The sequence below is a fragment of the Salvelinus fontinalis genome, unplaced genomic scaffold (assembly GCF_029448725.1).
Source record: "Salvelinus fontinalis isolate EN_2023a unplaced genomic scaffold, ASM2944872v1 scaffold_0061, whole genome shotgun sequence".
Lineage (NCBI taxonomy): Eukaryota > Metazoa > Chordata > Actinopteri > Salmoniformes > Salmonidae > Salvelinus > Salvelinus fontinalis.
This window is the reverse complement of record NW_026600270.1, coordinates 464277-481951: the sequence shown is the minus strand read 5'-3', so window position 1 is coordinate 481951 and position 17675 is coordinate 464277. Positions and strand designations below refer to the sequence as shown.

The 17675-nt window shown below is 41.3% G+C and overlaps 2 protein-coding genes across 2 annotated transcripts in view; one reads left to right on the top strand and one right to left on the bottom strand.

Annotated features, from left to right (window-relative positions):
* LOC129842682 (zinc finger protein OZF-like) overlaps window positions 1-17675 on the top strand; it is a 187224-nt gene that overhangs the window by 131753 nt on the left and 37796 nt on the right. The window lies entirely within an intron of this gene.
* Window positions 7329-16012, bottom strand: LOC129842687 (zinc finger protein ZFP2-like). Its single transcript, XM_055911314.1, has 2 exons — window positions 15291-16012; window positions 7329-10933 (listed from the first exon to the last, which is right to left on the bottom strand). The coding sequence occupies exons 1-2, from the start codon at window positions 15709-15711 to the stop codon at window positions 9864-9866; spliced, it is 1491 nt and encodes a 496-aa protein (XP_055767289.1). The 5' UTR covers window positions 15712-16012; the 3' UTR covers window positions 7329-9863.

The following is a 17675-nucleotide window of genomic DNA, read 5'->3' as shown; positions in this document are numbered from 1 at the left end:
GGATGGGCTTTCCCCTGACACGCCTGTTATATAGGTCCTGGATGGGCTTTCCTCTGACACGCCTATTATATAGGTCCTGGATGGCTTTCCTCTGACACGCCTATTATGTAGGTTCTGGATGGGCTTTCCTCTGACACGCCTGTTATATAGGTCCTGGATGGGCTTTCCTCTGACCTGTTATATAGGTCCTGGATGGGCTTTCCTCTGACACGCCTGTTATATAGGTCCTGGATGGGCTTTCCTCTGACACGCCTGTTATATAGGTCCTGGATGGGCTTTCCTCTGACCTGTTATATAGGTCCTGGATGGGCTTTCCTCTGACACGCCTGTTATATAGGTCCTGGATGGGCTTTCCTCTGACACGCCTGTTATATAGGTCCTGGATGGGCTTTCCTCTGACACGCCTGTTATATAGGTCCTGGATGGGCTTTCCTCTGACACGCCTGTTATATAGGTCCTGGGTGGGCTTTCCTCTGCCTGTTATATAGGTCCTGGATGGGCTTTCCTCTGACACGCCTGTTATAGAGGTCCTGGATGGGCTTTCCTCTGACACGCCTGTTATATAGGTCCTGGATGGGCTTTCCTCTGACACGCCTGTTATAGAGGTCCTGGATGGGCTTTCCTCTGACACGCCTGTTATATAGGTCCTGGATGGGCTTTCCTCTGACACGCCTGTTATAGAGGTCCTGGATGGGCTTTCCTCTGACACGCCTGTTATAGAGGTCCTGGATGGGCTTTCCTCTGACACGCCTGTTATATAGGTCCTGGGTGGGCTTTCCTCTGCCTGTTATAGAGGTCCTGGATGGGCTTTCCTCTGACACGCCTGTTATAGAGGTCCTGGATGGGCTTTCCTCTGACACGCATGTTATATAGGTCCTGGATGGCCTTTCCTCTGACACGCCTGTTATATAGGTCCTGGATGGGCTTTCCTCTGACACGCCTGTTATATAGGTCCTGGATGGCCTTTCCTCTGACACGCCTGTTATATAGGTCCTGGATGGCCTTTCCTCTGACACGCCTGTTATATAGGTCCTGGATGGCCTTTCCTCTGACACGCCTGTTATATAGGTCCTGGATGGGCTTTCCTCTGTCTGTTATATAGGTCCTGGATGGGCTTTCCTCTGACACGCCTGTTATATAGGTCCTGGATGGGCTTTCCTCTGACACGCCTGTTATAGAGGTCCTGGATGGGCTTTCCTCTGACACGCCTGTTATATAGGTCCTGGATGGGCTTTCCTCTGACACGCCTGTTATAGAGGTCCTGGATGGGCTTTCCTCTGACACGCCTGTTATATAGGTCCTGGATGGGCTTTCCCCTGACACGCCTGTTATATAGGTCCTGGATGGGCTTTCCTCTGACACGCCTGTTATAGAGGTCCTGGATGGGCTTTCCTCTGACACGCCTGTTATATAGGTCCTGGATGGGCTTTCCTCTGACACGCCTGTTATATAGGTCCTGGATGGGCTTTCCTCTGACACGCCTGTTATATAGGTCCTGGGTGGGCTTTCCTCTGCCTGTTATAGAGGTCCTGGATGGGCTTTCCTCTGACACGCCTGTTATAGAGGTCCTGGATGGGCTTTCCTCTGACACGCATGTTATATAGGTCCTGGATGGCCTTTCCTCTGACACGCCTGTTATATAGGTCCTGGATGGGCTTTCCTCTGACACGCCTGTTATATAGGTCCTGGATGGCCTTTCCTCTGACACGCCTGTTATATAGGTCCTGGATGGCCTTTCCTCTGACACGCCTGTTATATAGGTCCTGGATGGCCTTTCCTCTGACACGCCTGTTATATAGGTCCTGGATGGGCTTTCCTCTGACACGCCTGTTATATAGGTCCTGGATGGGCTTTCCTCTGTCTGTTATATAGGTCCTGGATGGGCTTTCCTCTGACACGCCTGTTATATAGGTCCTGGATGGGCTTTCCTCTGACACGCCTGTTATAGAGGTCCTGGATGGGCTTTCCTCTGACACGCCTGTTATATAGGTCCTGGATGGGCTTTCCCCTGACACGCCTGTTATATAGGTCCTGGATGGGCTTTCCTCTGACACGCCTGTTATATAGGTCCTGGATGGGCTTTCCTCTGCCTGTTATAGAGGTCCTGGATGGGCTTTCCTCTGACACGCCTGTTATAGAGGTCCTGGATGGGCTTTCCTCTGACACGCATGTTATATAGGTCCTGGATGGCCTTTCCTCTGACACGCCTGTTATATAGGTCCTGGATGGGCTTTCCTCTGACACGCCTGTTATATAGGTCCTGGATGGGCTTTCCTCTGACACGCCTGTTATATAGGTCCTGGATGGGCTTTCCTCTGACACGCCTGTTATAGAGGTCCTGGATGGGCTTTCCTCTGACACGCCTGTTATATAGGTCCTGGATGGGCTTTCCCCTGACACGCCTGTTATATAGGTCCTGGATGGGCTTTCCTCTGACACGCCTGTTATATAGGTCCTGGATGGGCTTTCCTCTGCCTGTTATAGAGGTCCTGGATGGGCTTTCCTCTGCCTGTTATAGAGGTCCTGGATGGGCTTTCCTCTGACACGCCTGTTATATAGGTCCTGGATGGGCTTTCCTCTGCCTGTTATATAGGTCCTGGATGGGCTTTCCTCTGACACGCCTGTTATATAGGTCCTGGATGGGCTTTCCTCTAACACGCCTGTTATATAGGTCCTGGATGGGCTTTCCTCTGCCTGTTATATAGGTCCTGGGTGGGCTTTCCTCTGACATGCCTGTTATATAGGTCCTGGATGGGCTTTCCTCTGCCTGTTATAGAGGTCCTGGATGGGCTTTCCTCTGACACGCCTGTTAAATAGGTCCTGGATGGGCTTTCCTCTGACACGCCTGTTATATAGGTCCTGGATGGGCTTTCCCCTGCCTGTTATATAGGTCCTGGATGGGCTTTCCTCTGACACGCCTGTTATATAGGTCCTGGATGGGCTTTCCTCTGACACGCCTGTTATATAGGTCCTGGATGGGCTTTCCTCTGACACGCCTGTTATATAGGTCCTGGATGGCCTTTCATCTGACACGCCTGTTATATAGGTCCTGGATGGCCTTTCCTCTGCCTGTTATATAGGTCCTGGATGGGCTTTCCTCTGACACGCCTGTTATATAGGTCCTGGATGGCCTTTCCTCTGCCTGTTATATAGGTCCTGGATGGGCTTTCCTCTGACACGCCTGTTATATAGGTCCTGGATGGGCTTTCCTCTGCCTGTTATATAGGTCCTGGATGGGCTTTCCTCTGACACGCCTATTATATAGGTCCTGGATGGGCTTTCCTCTGACACGCCTGTTATATAGGTCCTGGGTGGGCTTTCCTCTGACACGCCTATTATATAGGTCCTGGATGGGCTTTCCTCTGCCTGTTATATAGGTCCTGGATGGGCTTTCCTCTGACATGCCTGTTATAGAGGTCCTGGATGGGCTTTCCTCTGACACGCCTGTTATATAGGTCCTGGATGGGCTTTCCTCTGACACGCCTGTTATATAGGTCCTGGATGGGCTTTCCTCTGACACGCCTGTTATATAGGTCCTGGATGGGCTTTCCTCTGACACGCCTGTTATATAGGTCCTGGATGGGCTTTCCTCTGACACGCCTGTTATATAGGTCCTGGGTGGGCTTTCCTCTGACACGCCTATTATATAGGTCCTGGGTGGGCTTTCCTCTGCCTGTTATAGAGGTCCTGGATGGCAAATTATTCTGAATTGATATGAAAGTACAGCGATTTATGTTTCCAGAAATTATCGCAATTGAGAATGGATTCACATTTAGATGGAATATTTGACTATTTTAGCTGCCAGAGCCAGTCTACCTCTGAAAATAACACACAGTCCTTGGACCTTGAGGAGTAACGGGGACAGCAATCAGCAGTAGAAACAATAACAAAGCGTACTTCCTGCCCGTTTCGGTAAAAAACTGAGGGATGGTGCTGGAGAAATGCAACGATCCATGATATCAACATTCTAGTTTTAACCATGTTTAGAGGATTTACAGTGTTTGTTTATATTTACTGACAAACATTGGAGATAATATAAGCTTATATATTGTTTTCTGATGGGGTACGACAGTTGAACTAAGCTCATGAGGCATTTATAAGTGAATTCTTCAAGAAACAATGGGTACATATCATTAATGTATAAGTCCCAAAATGGATGTAACAACTGCTGATTGCCCCTTTAAGACTACATATTGGGCTAATCTAATAGGAGATATTGAGGACTACAGTATTTCAGGCATTGTCATTGGATGCATTTGATCAATTGTTAACGTTTTGTTGATGGTCCACTCTTGATGTTCTACACGTTACAGTGTAGCTTCAGCCATTCCTACAGAACAACATTAAAGTGTAGAACCCCTTTACTGCATATTGGTTCAACGACTGCAGAGACGGTACTTACTGGGGTTAAACGGATCTCCAACCTCCTCTTCTTTCACACCTAAAACTACATCCTCCTCTTTCTCATCCGTCTCTTCTTTTACTGTAACATCCTCCTCCTCTTTCACTCTGAACGTGTCTTCCTCTTCTTTCACTGTAACAGCCCCATCCTCTACTTCTTGTTTTACTGTGACATCCTCCTCTTCTTCCTCCTCTTTAACGACAATGTTCTGCCCCAAAGCTTCTTTCTCCGTCCAGCAGACCGCCTCTTCTTCAACGAGAGGGGAGAAGTTTAGGGAGCTCATGTTCGGGGTTGTTAGCTAGCTAGCTATCATTAGCGACTAGGCTAGTGCTAACTTAACCAGCCAGCTACTATAGCTGACTAATACAAAATAACGTAATATTCAATTAAATAGGTTAACAAGTTGATACGACAGAAGTGTGGCTGAAACACAGTAGGTAATATACACCGAAAGCGTATAAATAGCTTGAATCTTTCGGCTATGTTGGCTAGCAAGCTACCGAGGTGGTTGACGAGCTGTTTATGAAGAACCGTCCACTAGATTATACGTCACGCTGGCAGCGTCGCCTGAAAGACGCACATCGCCGTCTGCTGACTGGAGGGGAAACGCAGTTGAGGATCATATTTTATTTTCAGACAAAGATTATTTTAAATGGATTTAATTAAATAATACTATTATATTGAGACATACAAAGACAGGAATGTGTTGATTGATTAGTGTGAATAAAAAATGTTTACCACAGCATATTTAAGGCAGTTTCATGAAGTTATATTACATCTAAATTAGCAGCTAGCTACTGTAGGTCTATACTGCTCCTACATGGTGTAACAATACATCATATAGATGTATATAATGAACAGACTAGGTCTATACTGTTCCTACATGGTGTAACAATACATAATGTACATGTATATAATGAACAGACTAGGTCTATACTGCTCCTACATGGTGTAACAATACATCATATAAATGTATATAATGAACAGACTAGGTCTATACTGCTCCTACATGGTGTAACAATACATCATGTAGATGTATATAATGAACAGACTAGGTCTATACTGCTCCTACATTTTTATGTATTATTATGTGTTATTTATTTCTCCTTTATTTATTTAACCAGGACAAAAACAACAACACAGAGTTACACATGAACAAACATTCAGTCAATAACACAATAGAAGACAGAGAATATATTTTTCTGTTTAGAAATATTGTGAAACACGATCATTCCACTATTAATGCAGATATTATGGACATTTTATTTAAAACATGTAATGAAATTATAATTGTAGCTCCTTTAATCCCAAAATGTATTTGCTATAATGTGTGCCATTGCCCGGCTATTAAAATGGACAGGCGACTATTTGAGCCTCAGCCTTGAATTTAAATGTTATGGAATGTTAACTTTGATTGTCTTCAATGAAAATGATAGACCTTTCAAACATGGAATGCAACGTTGTATGAAACATTATTGTCAAGTGACTTGATGTCTACGGTGCCAAAGAGATTGATAGTTGGGAGTGTCCAGTGTGTTGATATACCGGTAATAATGTCAAAATTCCACTTTTAACAACCATCAGAATTGATTAAAAAATGTTATACCCGAGTAGCGCAGCATCGAAGGGCTAGAGGTGTCACTACAGACCCGGGTTTGATCTCGGGCTGTACCACAACCTGCTGTGATCGGGAGTCCCATAGGGCAGCACACTATAGGCCAAGCGTTGCCCAGGTTAGGGGAGGGTTTGGCCGGGGGGGGGGGGGGGGGGGGGGGGGGGGGCTTTACTACTCTAGCGAATCCTTGTGGCGCCTGCAGGCTGACCTCGGCCGTCAGGTGAACAGTGTTTCCTCCGACATATTGGTGCATCTTCCGGGTTAAGCGGGTAGCTGTTAAGAAGCGCAGTTTGGCTGGTTTCAGAGGACGCATGACTCGACCTTCGATATATATTATATTATTATTATATAATATATAGATATATTCAATATTTGTATTTTTTATTTTACCTTTATTTATACAGGTTTTTCTTATTGAGATAACTTATCTTTTCCAAAAGAGACCTGGTCCAGTAGCAGCAGGGGGAACAACGTTTCAGACAAAACAACTTACGTACACAACATTAAACAAAGCTATAAACACACACACTAACAGTACAACAATAAAATGTTACGTTAAAAACACGAAAGTCTTGACTAAAAACAGCTGTCCTAAAAACAATTTCACTCTTCTATACATCGATCAAGTGTTTAATAAGCTCCAACAACGAAACTAGATCATCACATTTTTAAATGTTCAGGAGAGAATTCCAGGACCACGGAGCTGAGTAAGAATTTCGACCTGATCTAATTTTTGTTAGAAGCAAATGAGAAGGGGACCGTAATTGATATTTATTTACCGACCTGACTAAAAAAGAACAGAGATAAAATGGCATTTTACCCAATATGGCCTTAAATATCAGTGTATACCAGTGTTTAAGCCTACGCAAGGTCAATGACGACCAGCCAACAGCACTGTAGACATCACAATATCGAAATTGTGGAGAAAAAACGGGGGTAAAATTATTTTAAAAATGCCGAAATTGGTTGTTCCCCCACCATTTACAACAACGTCACAGAGCACCATCACTGTCTTTCCTTCGTGGATCTCCTGCATGTTTACATATCTGGCATTACTCATCTCATATGTATATACTGTATTCTATCCTATTCTACTGTATCAGTCTATGTATTACTCATCTCATATGTATATACTGTATTCTATCCTATTCTACTGTATCAGTCTATGTATTACTCCTCTCATATGTATATACTGTATTCTATCCTATTCTACTGTATCTAGGTCTATGTATTACTCATCTCATATGTATATGCTGTATTCTATTCATTAACAAATACTAAGAGGGACCAAGAGTCTTTTGATTGGTCAGTCATTGGGTTCATTTGTTGAAATCAAATCAAGCTTTATTTATACAGTACATTTCAGACATGGATGCAACACAATGGCTTCACAAGAAAAAACAAATAAAAAAATGAAATATTTAGTACACAACAAACAAGACTAACAACTGAAAGACTAATGAGCAGCCTAAGGAAATGCCATTGATTAAAATATTAATTGGATGCAATGCAAAATTCAAGGTATTTTTTTTTAGGAGGGGTTCATCGCTCCCTGGTACCATATAGAACAGAAACAGTAACTCATGCCCTGGAATGTGGTCTCTTTAGGTTTTTATCACCCAAAAGACATTGTAAATGTCCTGTCAGTGTTTTCTCCCAGAGGCAAGTCCTCAGTAGAACACACAGACACTATAGTTCTAAGAACCCTCTATTCTGTTGCATAAAACAACCATTTGATGCAATAAAAGTATTATAACATAATGTTGCAGTTTTGCTCTCAGTGTCCACTGAAAGTTGACTAGTAACAACAACTGGGACATAAAAGTCACCCACCATGAGACCCACTAAATCTGCCCAAGAAGAGGTAAACAAAAGAACTGGTGTTACACATACTGACTAACGAGGTGACACCAATCAGTGCCTCCTACGTGCTAACGAGCTATAGTGCTAAAGTCCAACCTCAAAACATAAAAATAGAAAAACTAAAGCCTGTAACACCTTTCCCCTTAAGACAACAAATAAATACTATCATTTTTGTTGGACAAGTTTGCTCACCACCAACAGAAAACAACTTCCATTTCACATTATAATCAACTACAATGCTTCACCAATATAAACATGGTGTCTACTGGCTGTCAACAATTAAAAACAAGAAAAAACACATTTCTAAATAATAATATACAATCTTATTATTTTTTTAAACCTTTTTCTTTCAATAGAATCCTCTTTCAGTATCTTTTCTCAGTTTTCTTTCTATAGAATCCTAGAACTCAATAGCTTCTAGAACTCTCGTCTTCCTAAAACTCACTAGCTTCTAGAACTCTCGTCTTCCTAAAACTCACTAGCTTCTAGAACTCTCGTCTTCCTAAAACTCACCAGCTTCTAGAACTCTCGTCTTCCTAAAACTCACTAGCTTCTAGAACTCTCGTCTTCCTAAAATTCACTAGCTTCTAGAACTCTCATCTTCCTAAAACTCACTAGCTTCTAGAACTCTCGTCTTCCTAAAACTCACTAGCTTCTAGAACTCTCGTCTTCCTAAAACTCACCAGCTTCTAGAACTCTCGTCTTCCTAAAACTCACTAGCTTCTAGAACTCTCGTCTTCCTAAAACTCACTAGCTTCTAGAACTCTCGTCTTCCTAAAACTCACTAGCTTCTAGAACTCTCGTCTTCCTAAAACTCACTAGCTTCTAGAACTCTCGTCTTCCTAAAACTCACCAGCTTCTAGAACTCTCGTCTTCCTAAAACTCACTAGCTTCTAGAACTCTCGTCCCCTTGGAACGAGCCCAAACAAAACTCATCTCCAATACGGAAAACCGTGCAGTCAAAATAAATTGTGATCCATGGCAACGCAATGGCTAAACGCAAAACTTTGACTGCCACCCTTGAAACAATCAGCAACCAAGTTGTCCTTAACACGGACATGTCTGATTTCAAGAGGAAAATCCTGCAATATCCGTAGCAACTTTCCACCTCACATGATCAAAACCAAATGGACACCCCTTTGTTAATATGTATTGTCAATAATTAACTTAATGGTAAGGCATGGTATAATAAAAAAATATAAATTTTTTTTTTTGATTGCATAGTCTTATTTTCAACGACTTTTCAATTACATTGTGCTAGGTGGGATAGCCTCAATGTCAAAACACAGTATTAACGTGTCCAAATCAATAACCAATATGCAGAAACAGTTTGGGATAAATTGAAAACCTAAACATAACATGTGCTATTTACACAAACATCTGCCACAATAATCATATTTCCAGAAAAGTTGTTTTGACAAGTAGCAATAAATCACTGATATCAATTAGGGGGGAAATCAGGTTGTACGTGATGATGGAATGCATTTAAATGTAGGGGTCGCTAAACAAAGGAACGCAACACTTATTTGTCATAACTCATCGATATCATGCTAAAATCATTTGTGCGACAGGAGGGAGATGAGGTTGCACTTCCTGTTAAAACTAGCAGCTCAAAAACCACACGGAATCTGGGAATAATGTGTACTTACTAAATCTCATAAATAGTACTCTTCCAATTCAGAGCCTGGATTTTCCCCCTGAGGCTAATATCCATATCATGTTGAAATCAATAGAACAGGGGACAAACGTTTAGGGTTCTACATTGTGACATCATTAAAATACTCCTACTACAATGTTAAAACATTCTACATTGTGACATCATTAAAATACTCCTACTACAATGTTAAAACATTCTACATTGTGACATCATTAAAATACTCCTACTACAATGTTAAAACATTCTACATTGTGACATCATTTCATTGATATCATGAAAACTCCTTCATGTATTTTCTGATGATTAGTCAGAGATCTTTTATCAGATTATCTCTGGTCACAGCTATACATTGGCTCTCCTGTGTGTGTTCTCTGGTGCACTGTCAGATAGCTAGATTGACAAAAACTCTTCCCACATTGATCACAGCTATAAGGTTTCTCTCCTGTGTGTGTTCTCTGGTGCACTATTAGATAGCCAGATTGACAAAAACTCTTCCCACATTGATCACAGCTATAAGGTTTCTCTCCTGTGTGTGTTCTTATGTGTAAAGTCAGAGAGCCAGATGTAGTAAAACTCTTCCCACATTGATCACAGCTATAAGGTTTCTCTCCTGTGTGTGTTCTTATGTGTAAAGTCAGAGAGCCAGATGTAGTAAAACTCTTCCCACATTGATCACAGCTATAAGGTTTCTCTCCTGTGTGTGTTCTTATGTGTAAAGTCAGAGAGCCAGATGTAGTAAAACTCTTCCCACATTGATCACAGCTATAAGGTTTCTCTCCTGTGTGTGTTCTCTGGTGTATAGTTAGATAGCTAGAAGAAGAAAAACTCTTCCCACATTGATCACAGCACAGATTATCTCCTGTGTGTGTTCTCTGGTGTACTGTCAGATAGCTAGAAGAAGTAAAACTCTTCCCACATTGATCACAGCTATATGGTTTCTCTCCTGTGTGTATTCTCTGGTGTATTGTTAGAGAGCCAGATCTAGAAAAACTCTTCCTACATTGATTACAGCTATATGGTTTCTCTCCTGTGTGTGTTCTCTGGTGTATAGTCAGATGGCCAGATCGACCAAAACACTTCCCACATTGATCACAGCCATATGGTTTCTCTCTTGTGTGATATCTTTGATGTATTTTAAGTTTTACTGGTGAGGTGAATCTCTTCCCACATTGACCACAGCTATAAGGCTTCTCTCCTGTGTGTCTTCTCTGATGAATTTTAATGCCTGTTGAGGTGAATCTCTTCCCACAGTCAGAGCAGCGGTGAGATTTCTTCCCTGTGGATCTCTGCGGGTGTTTCTTGAGGTGTTCTAATGGGGAGAGACTCTTCTCTGCCTCGTCAGCGTCATGATGTAGATGAGACTCCCCAGAGGATCCACGATAGTCCCGTCTCTCTCCTGTGTGAACAACAAAGTCAGACGGTTAAACCTAAGCCGTGTGGCTGACGACCTTTGATCTCCAAAAAAGGCCCCTTTCTGTGTTTGCTAAAATTGCAGCACGAGGGCGATGCACACACAATTTGATTGCAGAAACTCCTCCCTGCTAATGAGGATGTAGTATATCTGCCTGGAGCAAAAATGGTAAGCGTGGCCATGATGTTGTACAACAATTGACGTCTGTAATGAATGTTAAAGTTATTTGACAATTGTCTTAAAATGAGCAACAATAATCATATTTTGTCTTGTTTTCACATTAGTAGTAACATCGATGATTGTAGGCTAGAAATAAGTTATTCATGTTGTTGAAACTAAGCAGTGTGCCAGACGACTTTTGGTCTCCAATATAGGCCCCTTTCTGTGTTTAATAAAATTGCGGCACGAGGGCAAAGCACATACAATTTGATTATAGAAACTCCTCCCTGCTAATGAGGAAACCGATAGTTATGGATGTAGTATATCTAGTAATGAGGAAACCACTAGTTATGGATGTAGTATATCTGGTAATGAGGAAACCGATAGTAATGGATGTAGTATATCTGGTAATGAGGAAACCGATAGTTATGGATGTAGTATATCTGGTAATGAGGAAACCACTAGTTATGGATGTAGTATATCTGGTAATGAGGAAACCACTAGTTATGGATGTAGTATATCTGGTAATGAGGAAACTACTAGTTATGGATGTAGTATATCTGCCTGGAGCAAAAATGGTGAGCGAAGATTTTAGTTTTTCACAATGTATTCTGAATATTACAGCACAAGATCAGGAGTGCTACTCAAGGAAACTCACATTAACCTCTGTGTCTGTTCACTAATTCACCACCATGGGGGAAAACTCAGGGGATTTCTCATAGGCTGACAGCAAAAATAGCCTCCATTTCCAGGTTGCTTACGAGTGCATTTCACATTACTTTTGGATTATAATTGTAAGGCTCGTTTGAATCTCCTGCTTAATATGTTTGTGTTATTGTCACAAATCAATTGCTTTATACTTTAAAAACACTTCAACCAGTAAAATGCTCTTTGGCTTTTCTATCAGCCTGAAACTGAGGGTTCGTACACAAAGTGTTGAACAAACATTAACATAGTAGAGGTCGACCGATTATGATTTTTCAATGCCGATACCGATTATTGGAGGACCAAAAAAGCCGATACCGATTAAATTAGACGATTTTATATATATATTTGTAATAATGACAATTACAACAATACTGAATGAACACTTATTTTAACTTAATATAATACATCAACAAAATCAATTTAGTCTCAAATAAATAATGAATCATGTTCAATTTGTTTTAAATAATGCAAAAACAAAGTGTTGGAGAAGAAAGTTAAAGTGCAATATGTGCCATGTAAGAAAGCTAACGTTTAAGTTCCTTGCTCAGAACATGAGAACATATGAAAGCTGGTGGTTCCTTTTAACATGAGTCTTCAATATTCCCAGATAAAAAGTTTTAGGATGTATATGTTATTGAAATTATAGAACTATTTCCCTCTATACCATTTGTATTTTTTATATCTTTGACTATTGGATGTTCTTATAGGCACTATACTATTGCCAGCCTAATCTTGGGAGTTGATAGGCTTGAAGTCATAAACAGAGCTGTGCTTCAAGAATTGCGAAGAGCTGCTGGCAAACGCAGGGAAGCGCTATTTGAATGAATGCTTACGAGCCTGCTGCTGCCTACCACCACTCAGTCACCGCTCAGTCAGACTGCTCTATTGAATATCAAATCATAGACTTAACTATAATAAACACAGAAATACGAGCCTTAGGTCATATTCAAGTCAATATCGCTCTTCACCGACCCAGGAAGGGGCGGGGCCAAACAGGTGTTGTACCTCATGTCCCTCCTTCAGGGAACAGTAATTATAGTCATAAGGTTATGCTCCCTTTCAGTCGGTCAACTTGAGGTATAACATACTATGGGGAAATACAATCATTCCCCAAAGCCGACTCAAACGGATACTAAATGAAACGGCCCCTGGCAGACCACCTAGACCTGACCCCACAGGATGCGTCAGTTTTGTAAATGTATTCATTGTCTTTTGTTTGAAACACTCCTGTCAATGTTGAGTAAGGATGCACACCTGATTACCCATATAGTAGTAGGACTAGTCTACCTGGTTACACATATAGAAGTAGGACTTGTCTACCTGGTTACACATATAGAAGTAGGACTAGTCTACCTGGTTACACATATAGAAGTAGGACTAGTCTACCTGACTACACATATAGAAGTAGGACTAGTCTACCTGACTACACATATAGAAGTAGGACTAGTCTACCTGATTACACATATAGAAGTAGGACTAGTCTACCTGGTTACACATATAGAAGTAGGACTAGTCTACCTGATTACACATATAGAAGTAGGACTAGTCTACCTGGTTACACATATAGAAGTAGGACTAGTCTACCTGGTTACACATATAGAAGTAGGATTAATCTATCTGGCCTGCACACAAATGAAGGCCTATAAATGTGCCCATTTGGGGATGTCTGATAGTATTTCTGATTGTCTTAACGCACCACCACTAATGAGTTGTGGAGCTTCTCAAAGCACATTTTTCCCCCACCTCAAACAGCAAGTAAACAAAGTCTAATCAAAATCAATTTCAAATGAGAATAGTTCCTTAAAGTAATTTCTTAAAATATTTCCAGCTCTCCCCCTTTCGATAACCACTTGGCACAAAAGGGAAAAACGTAATGCGCTGATCCAGTGGAAATGTCAAAACACCTGATTACTTCTTATCCCGTTCACAAATAGCCTACAGCTGTGTCGGTCGAGAACTCACAGGCACGGGAAACTGAGGGCCCAGAATATTTTATACAATGTTTCAAGTCCGTTATGGACAGGCCATGCGATTTATAGGACATTTATTTGCAATGTTTTTATTTGTTGGCTTTATGTAGGCTATTTTTTTACATAGTTGGCAATGGCAATAAAAGTTACTTTTAGATTTGTATAACTTTCATTTAGATAGAATGTAGATTAATCACAGACAATGATTTTGAGATACTATTATAAATTAAATTGAATTGAAAATTAAATTCCAGTTGAAGCTCGCATCCGCTACAAGACCATGGTGCTTGCCTACGGAGCTGTGAGGGGAACGGCACCTCAGTACCTTCAGGCTCTGATCAGGCCCTACACCCAAACAAGGGCACTGCGTTCATCCACCTCTGGCCTGCTCGCCTCCCTACCACTGAGGAAGTACAGTTCCCGCTCAGCCCAGTCAAAACTGTTCGCTGCTCTGGCACCCCAATGGTGGAACAAACTCCCTCACGACGCCAGGACAGCGGAGTCAATCACCACCTTCCGGAGACACCTGAAACCCCACCTCTTCAAGGAATACCTAGGATAAAGCAATCCTTCTGCCCCCCCCCCCCCCCCCCCTTAAAATGATCTAGATGCACTATTGTAAAGTGGCTGTTCCACTGGATGTCATAAGGTGAATGCACCAATTTGTAAGTCGCTCTGGATAAGAGCGTCTGCTAAATGACTTAAATGTAAATGTAAATGTAAATGAAACTATTCCAGTAAAATGAACATATGAAAATCATAACTGTCACCAGATCAGTAGAAATGGTAAGATACATTTGCACTCCAAATGTAGGTTGCCGACTGCTTGTGTAGCCGATTACCAGCAACGTCAGAATGTATGAAGGACAGCAGGAGGAGGTGGATCGGAAAGAGTTTGTTTCTTCTTCTGGTTGGGCGATATTGATGTAATGGCATGAAAATAAATGCTGAATATTATACAATGACTTATCAACAGCTCTAACAATTTGACCCCCACAGATTTCCTGTGGGGGTCAAATTGGTAATTCTAGAATATATATATTCTAATTCTACACTGGTAATTCTAGAATATACTATATAGCCTAGAAACCTGGTCAACCTATCATTATGACATCATGGATGAATTCTAGAATATACTATATAGCCTAGAAACCTGGTTAAACTATCATTATGACATCATGGATGAATTCTAGAATATACTATATATCCTAGAAACCTGGTTAAACTATCATTATGACCTCATGGATGGCCAGTCCTTGTACTCATAGTGTATGAGTACAAGGGTACAAGAGTACAAGTATATGTTGTACCCCATGGTTCTGATGGGGTACAACAGTTGAACTAAGCTCATGAGGCATGTGTTATATTCTCCAAGAATCAATGGCTATAAATAAATCATTTAAAAGTCAAAATATGGATGTAGCAATTGCCGATTTCCCCTTTAACACCAAAAATCAGTTCAACAACTGCAGAGTTTGTACCTCTGTATTTAAGACAGTACTTACCAGTGGTAATCACGGCCCGGTTTCTCAAAACCATCTTATGGCTAAGTTCATCTTTAGAACCACTGGATGCCTTAAATTGCGTTTGGGAAATCGGGCCCAGATATCCAGTTTCTTCCTCCTCTTCTTCCGATGAGACCGTATTCTCCCCCTCCTCCGCTTTCACTTCAAAAACGGAATCCTCCTCATCTTTTACTGTAACACCCTCCTCTTTCACTCTGAACGCCTCTTCTTTCACTGTAACGTCTTCCTCTTCTTTCACTGAAACGTCTTTCTCTTCTTCTTTCAGGGTAACAGCCTCACCCTCTACTTGTTTTTGTATTGTAACATCCTTCTCTTCCTCCTCTTCTTTGATGAGAGCTTCTTTCTCCGTCCAACAGACCGTCTCTTCTTCAGCAGGAAGAGAGTCATTTAGTGAACTCATGGTCTGAGATGTTAGCTAGCTAGGCTAATGCTAACTTAACCAGCCCGCCAGCTGAATAATAACTACAACACCGTAAATATGAAATGGAATAGGATAACTTACTAACTAGACGACAGAAGAGGGTTTAAAATACAGTGGCTAATATACACTAAAGCGTCTAAAGAGCTTTATGGGTTCGGCTATTTTGGCTAGCAAGCTACCGAGGTGGCGGACTAACTGTTGCTGCTGCTGAAAGAAGCGTTCCGTCCACTAGATTATACGTCACACTAACAGCATTGCGTTCCGTCCACTAGATTATACGTCACACTAACAGCATTGCCTTAAAATCGCACACCGCCATCTGCTGACTGGAGTGGGTAACGCTCAGTCTGAACCTCTGACTGCGATGGAGATGTGCGACTTTAAGACAATGACGCTAGTGTGACGTAAAATATATATTATAATGTTCAGACAAAAAGTTAGTGTAGGAAGCATGAGTTTTTACTCACCAGTGTAACAACACAGTGTGGTTATAGACTTAGTAACTTAGTTGTGTTCACGATCTGGTTCCCTATAAACACAACCAGTTATGTTTTTGAATTATCACATATGTATTAATTTATTTCGGGATTCTGGGTAATCCACAGCAGATTTATGGAGAATTGCTGTGGGTGAGTTCAAAATGGAATAGTCCCGGGATAGAAATATATAAAGTTGACATTACACCATAAAATCCACCTTTTAAATCATACATTAGCAATTTATGTTTTAGTAACTACTGTTGTTGGTTTGGCGTCAAATAAGCCTCTCTTTATATGTTATTTGCCAAATCTCCGTTTTCCATGTGGGTTTTTTGCTAAAGTTCCCTCTTTCAAGTTGGTATCTAACTGGAAAATGCATCTTCTTTAGGAGTGCTATTTTTACCCTGTTGACTACTGATCATTCATCCACACTATGTGTCTCATCAATGCAGGTAATTTATGACAAATGTATAAAGTACATGTTCTATAAACCCATGAACACCAGCCAGTTTATTATCCCGGTTTTGTTAGTTTAGGTGTGTTATACTTCTTCACCACCAGAGGGGGACATTTAGTCATTTTCCAGGTTAATTTGATATATTTTGATACTAAAATGGATGACAGTTTATTCTGATGTAGTGAATATGAGACACATGTAAACAATTGATTCATTTATTATAGTAAATTAGGAATAATTAGGAAAGGTTAAATCCACTATACGATCACAATGACTTTAATATACATTTCAATTGTTTTTTTGTTAGTATATTATAGGGCAGATTAACGTAGACTTGCTGTGGGAGTGCTATTTATATGCCGTCACTACTGATCATTCATCCAGACTGTGTGTGTCCCATCATTGCAGCTTTAGAAATAAATGAACTATCCATCCATTGCTCCTTCCTGTGTTGACTCACTGACTTGAGAGACCAGGAAGGTCACACTAGCTCGATAGGTTGATATCTAGCTCAAGCGTCACCTCATGCTTTTCATTAACTGTGTGGTTGTGTTATCTAGTGGGAACCCGTTAGCACGGTAGGCTCTGGTGCCTTCTTGCCGTGGGCTCAAAATGACAGAGGAAATCAACCTGCTTGCTTCTTTTTGTATTGTCAACTTTTCGATATGGATGTTATGTTTGATACCGGAGGTACGAGGCTTTGAAAGCATTAAACTTCAAAGCAGTGTGCCGATGCCTGTCTCACTTTATCAGCAGCACGTGATCAACGACGTCTGAAGATTAATTTAATCGAACAACCACCTGATTGGTTTGGTTTGGTTCGACACTGCAGGCGACTGCCAACTGACTGCTCTACAAATCACCTTACATCATAAATAACTACTCATTATTATTGAAGCAGTGTGTCACTTTATCAGCATTGATCAATGACTTCTGAAGGTTAATTTTCTCCCATCATTCTGTTTGTCTCTGATCTTTTGATCTGCAAACACGTTTAGGTTTTGTTA

Bases quoted from the DNA above. Each gene is read 5' to 3' on its own strand.
- LOC129842687 (XM_055911314.1), bottom strand. From the start codon at position 15,711: ATGAGTTCACTAAATGACTCTCTTCCTGCTGAAGAAGAGACGGTCTGT. The intron at 10,934-15,290 runs GTAAGTACTGTC...TTGTTCACACAG, and splicing joins CCGGGCCGTGATTACCACTG to GAGAGAGACGGGACTATCGT.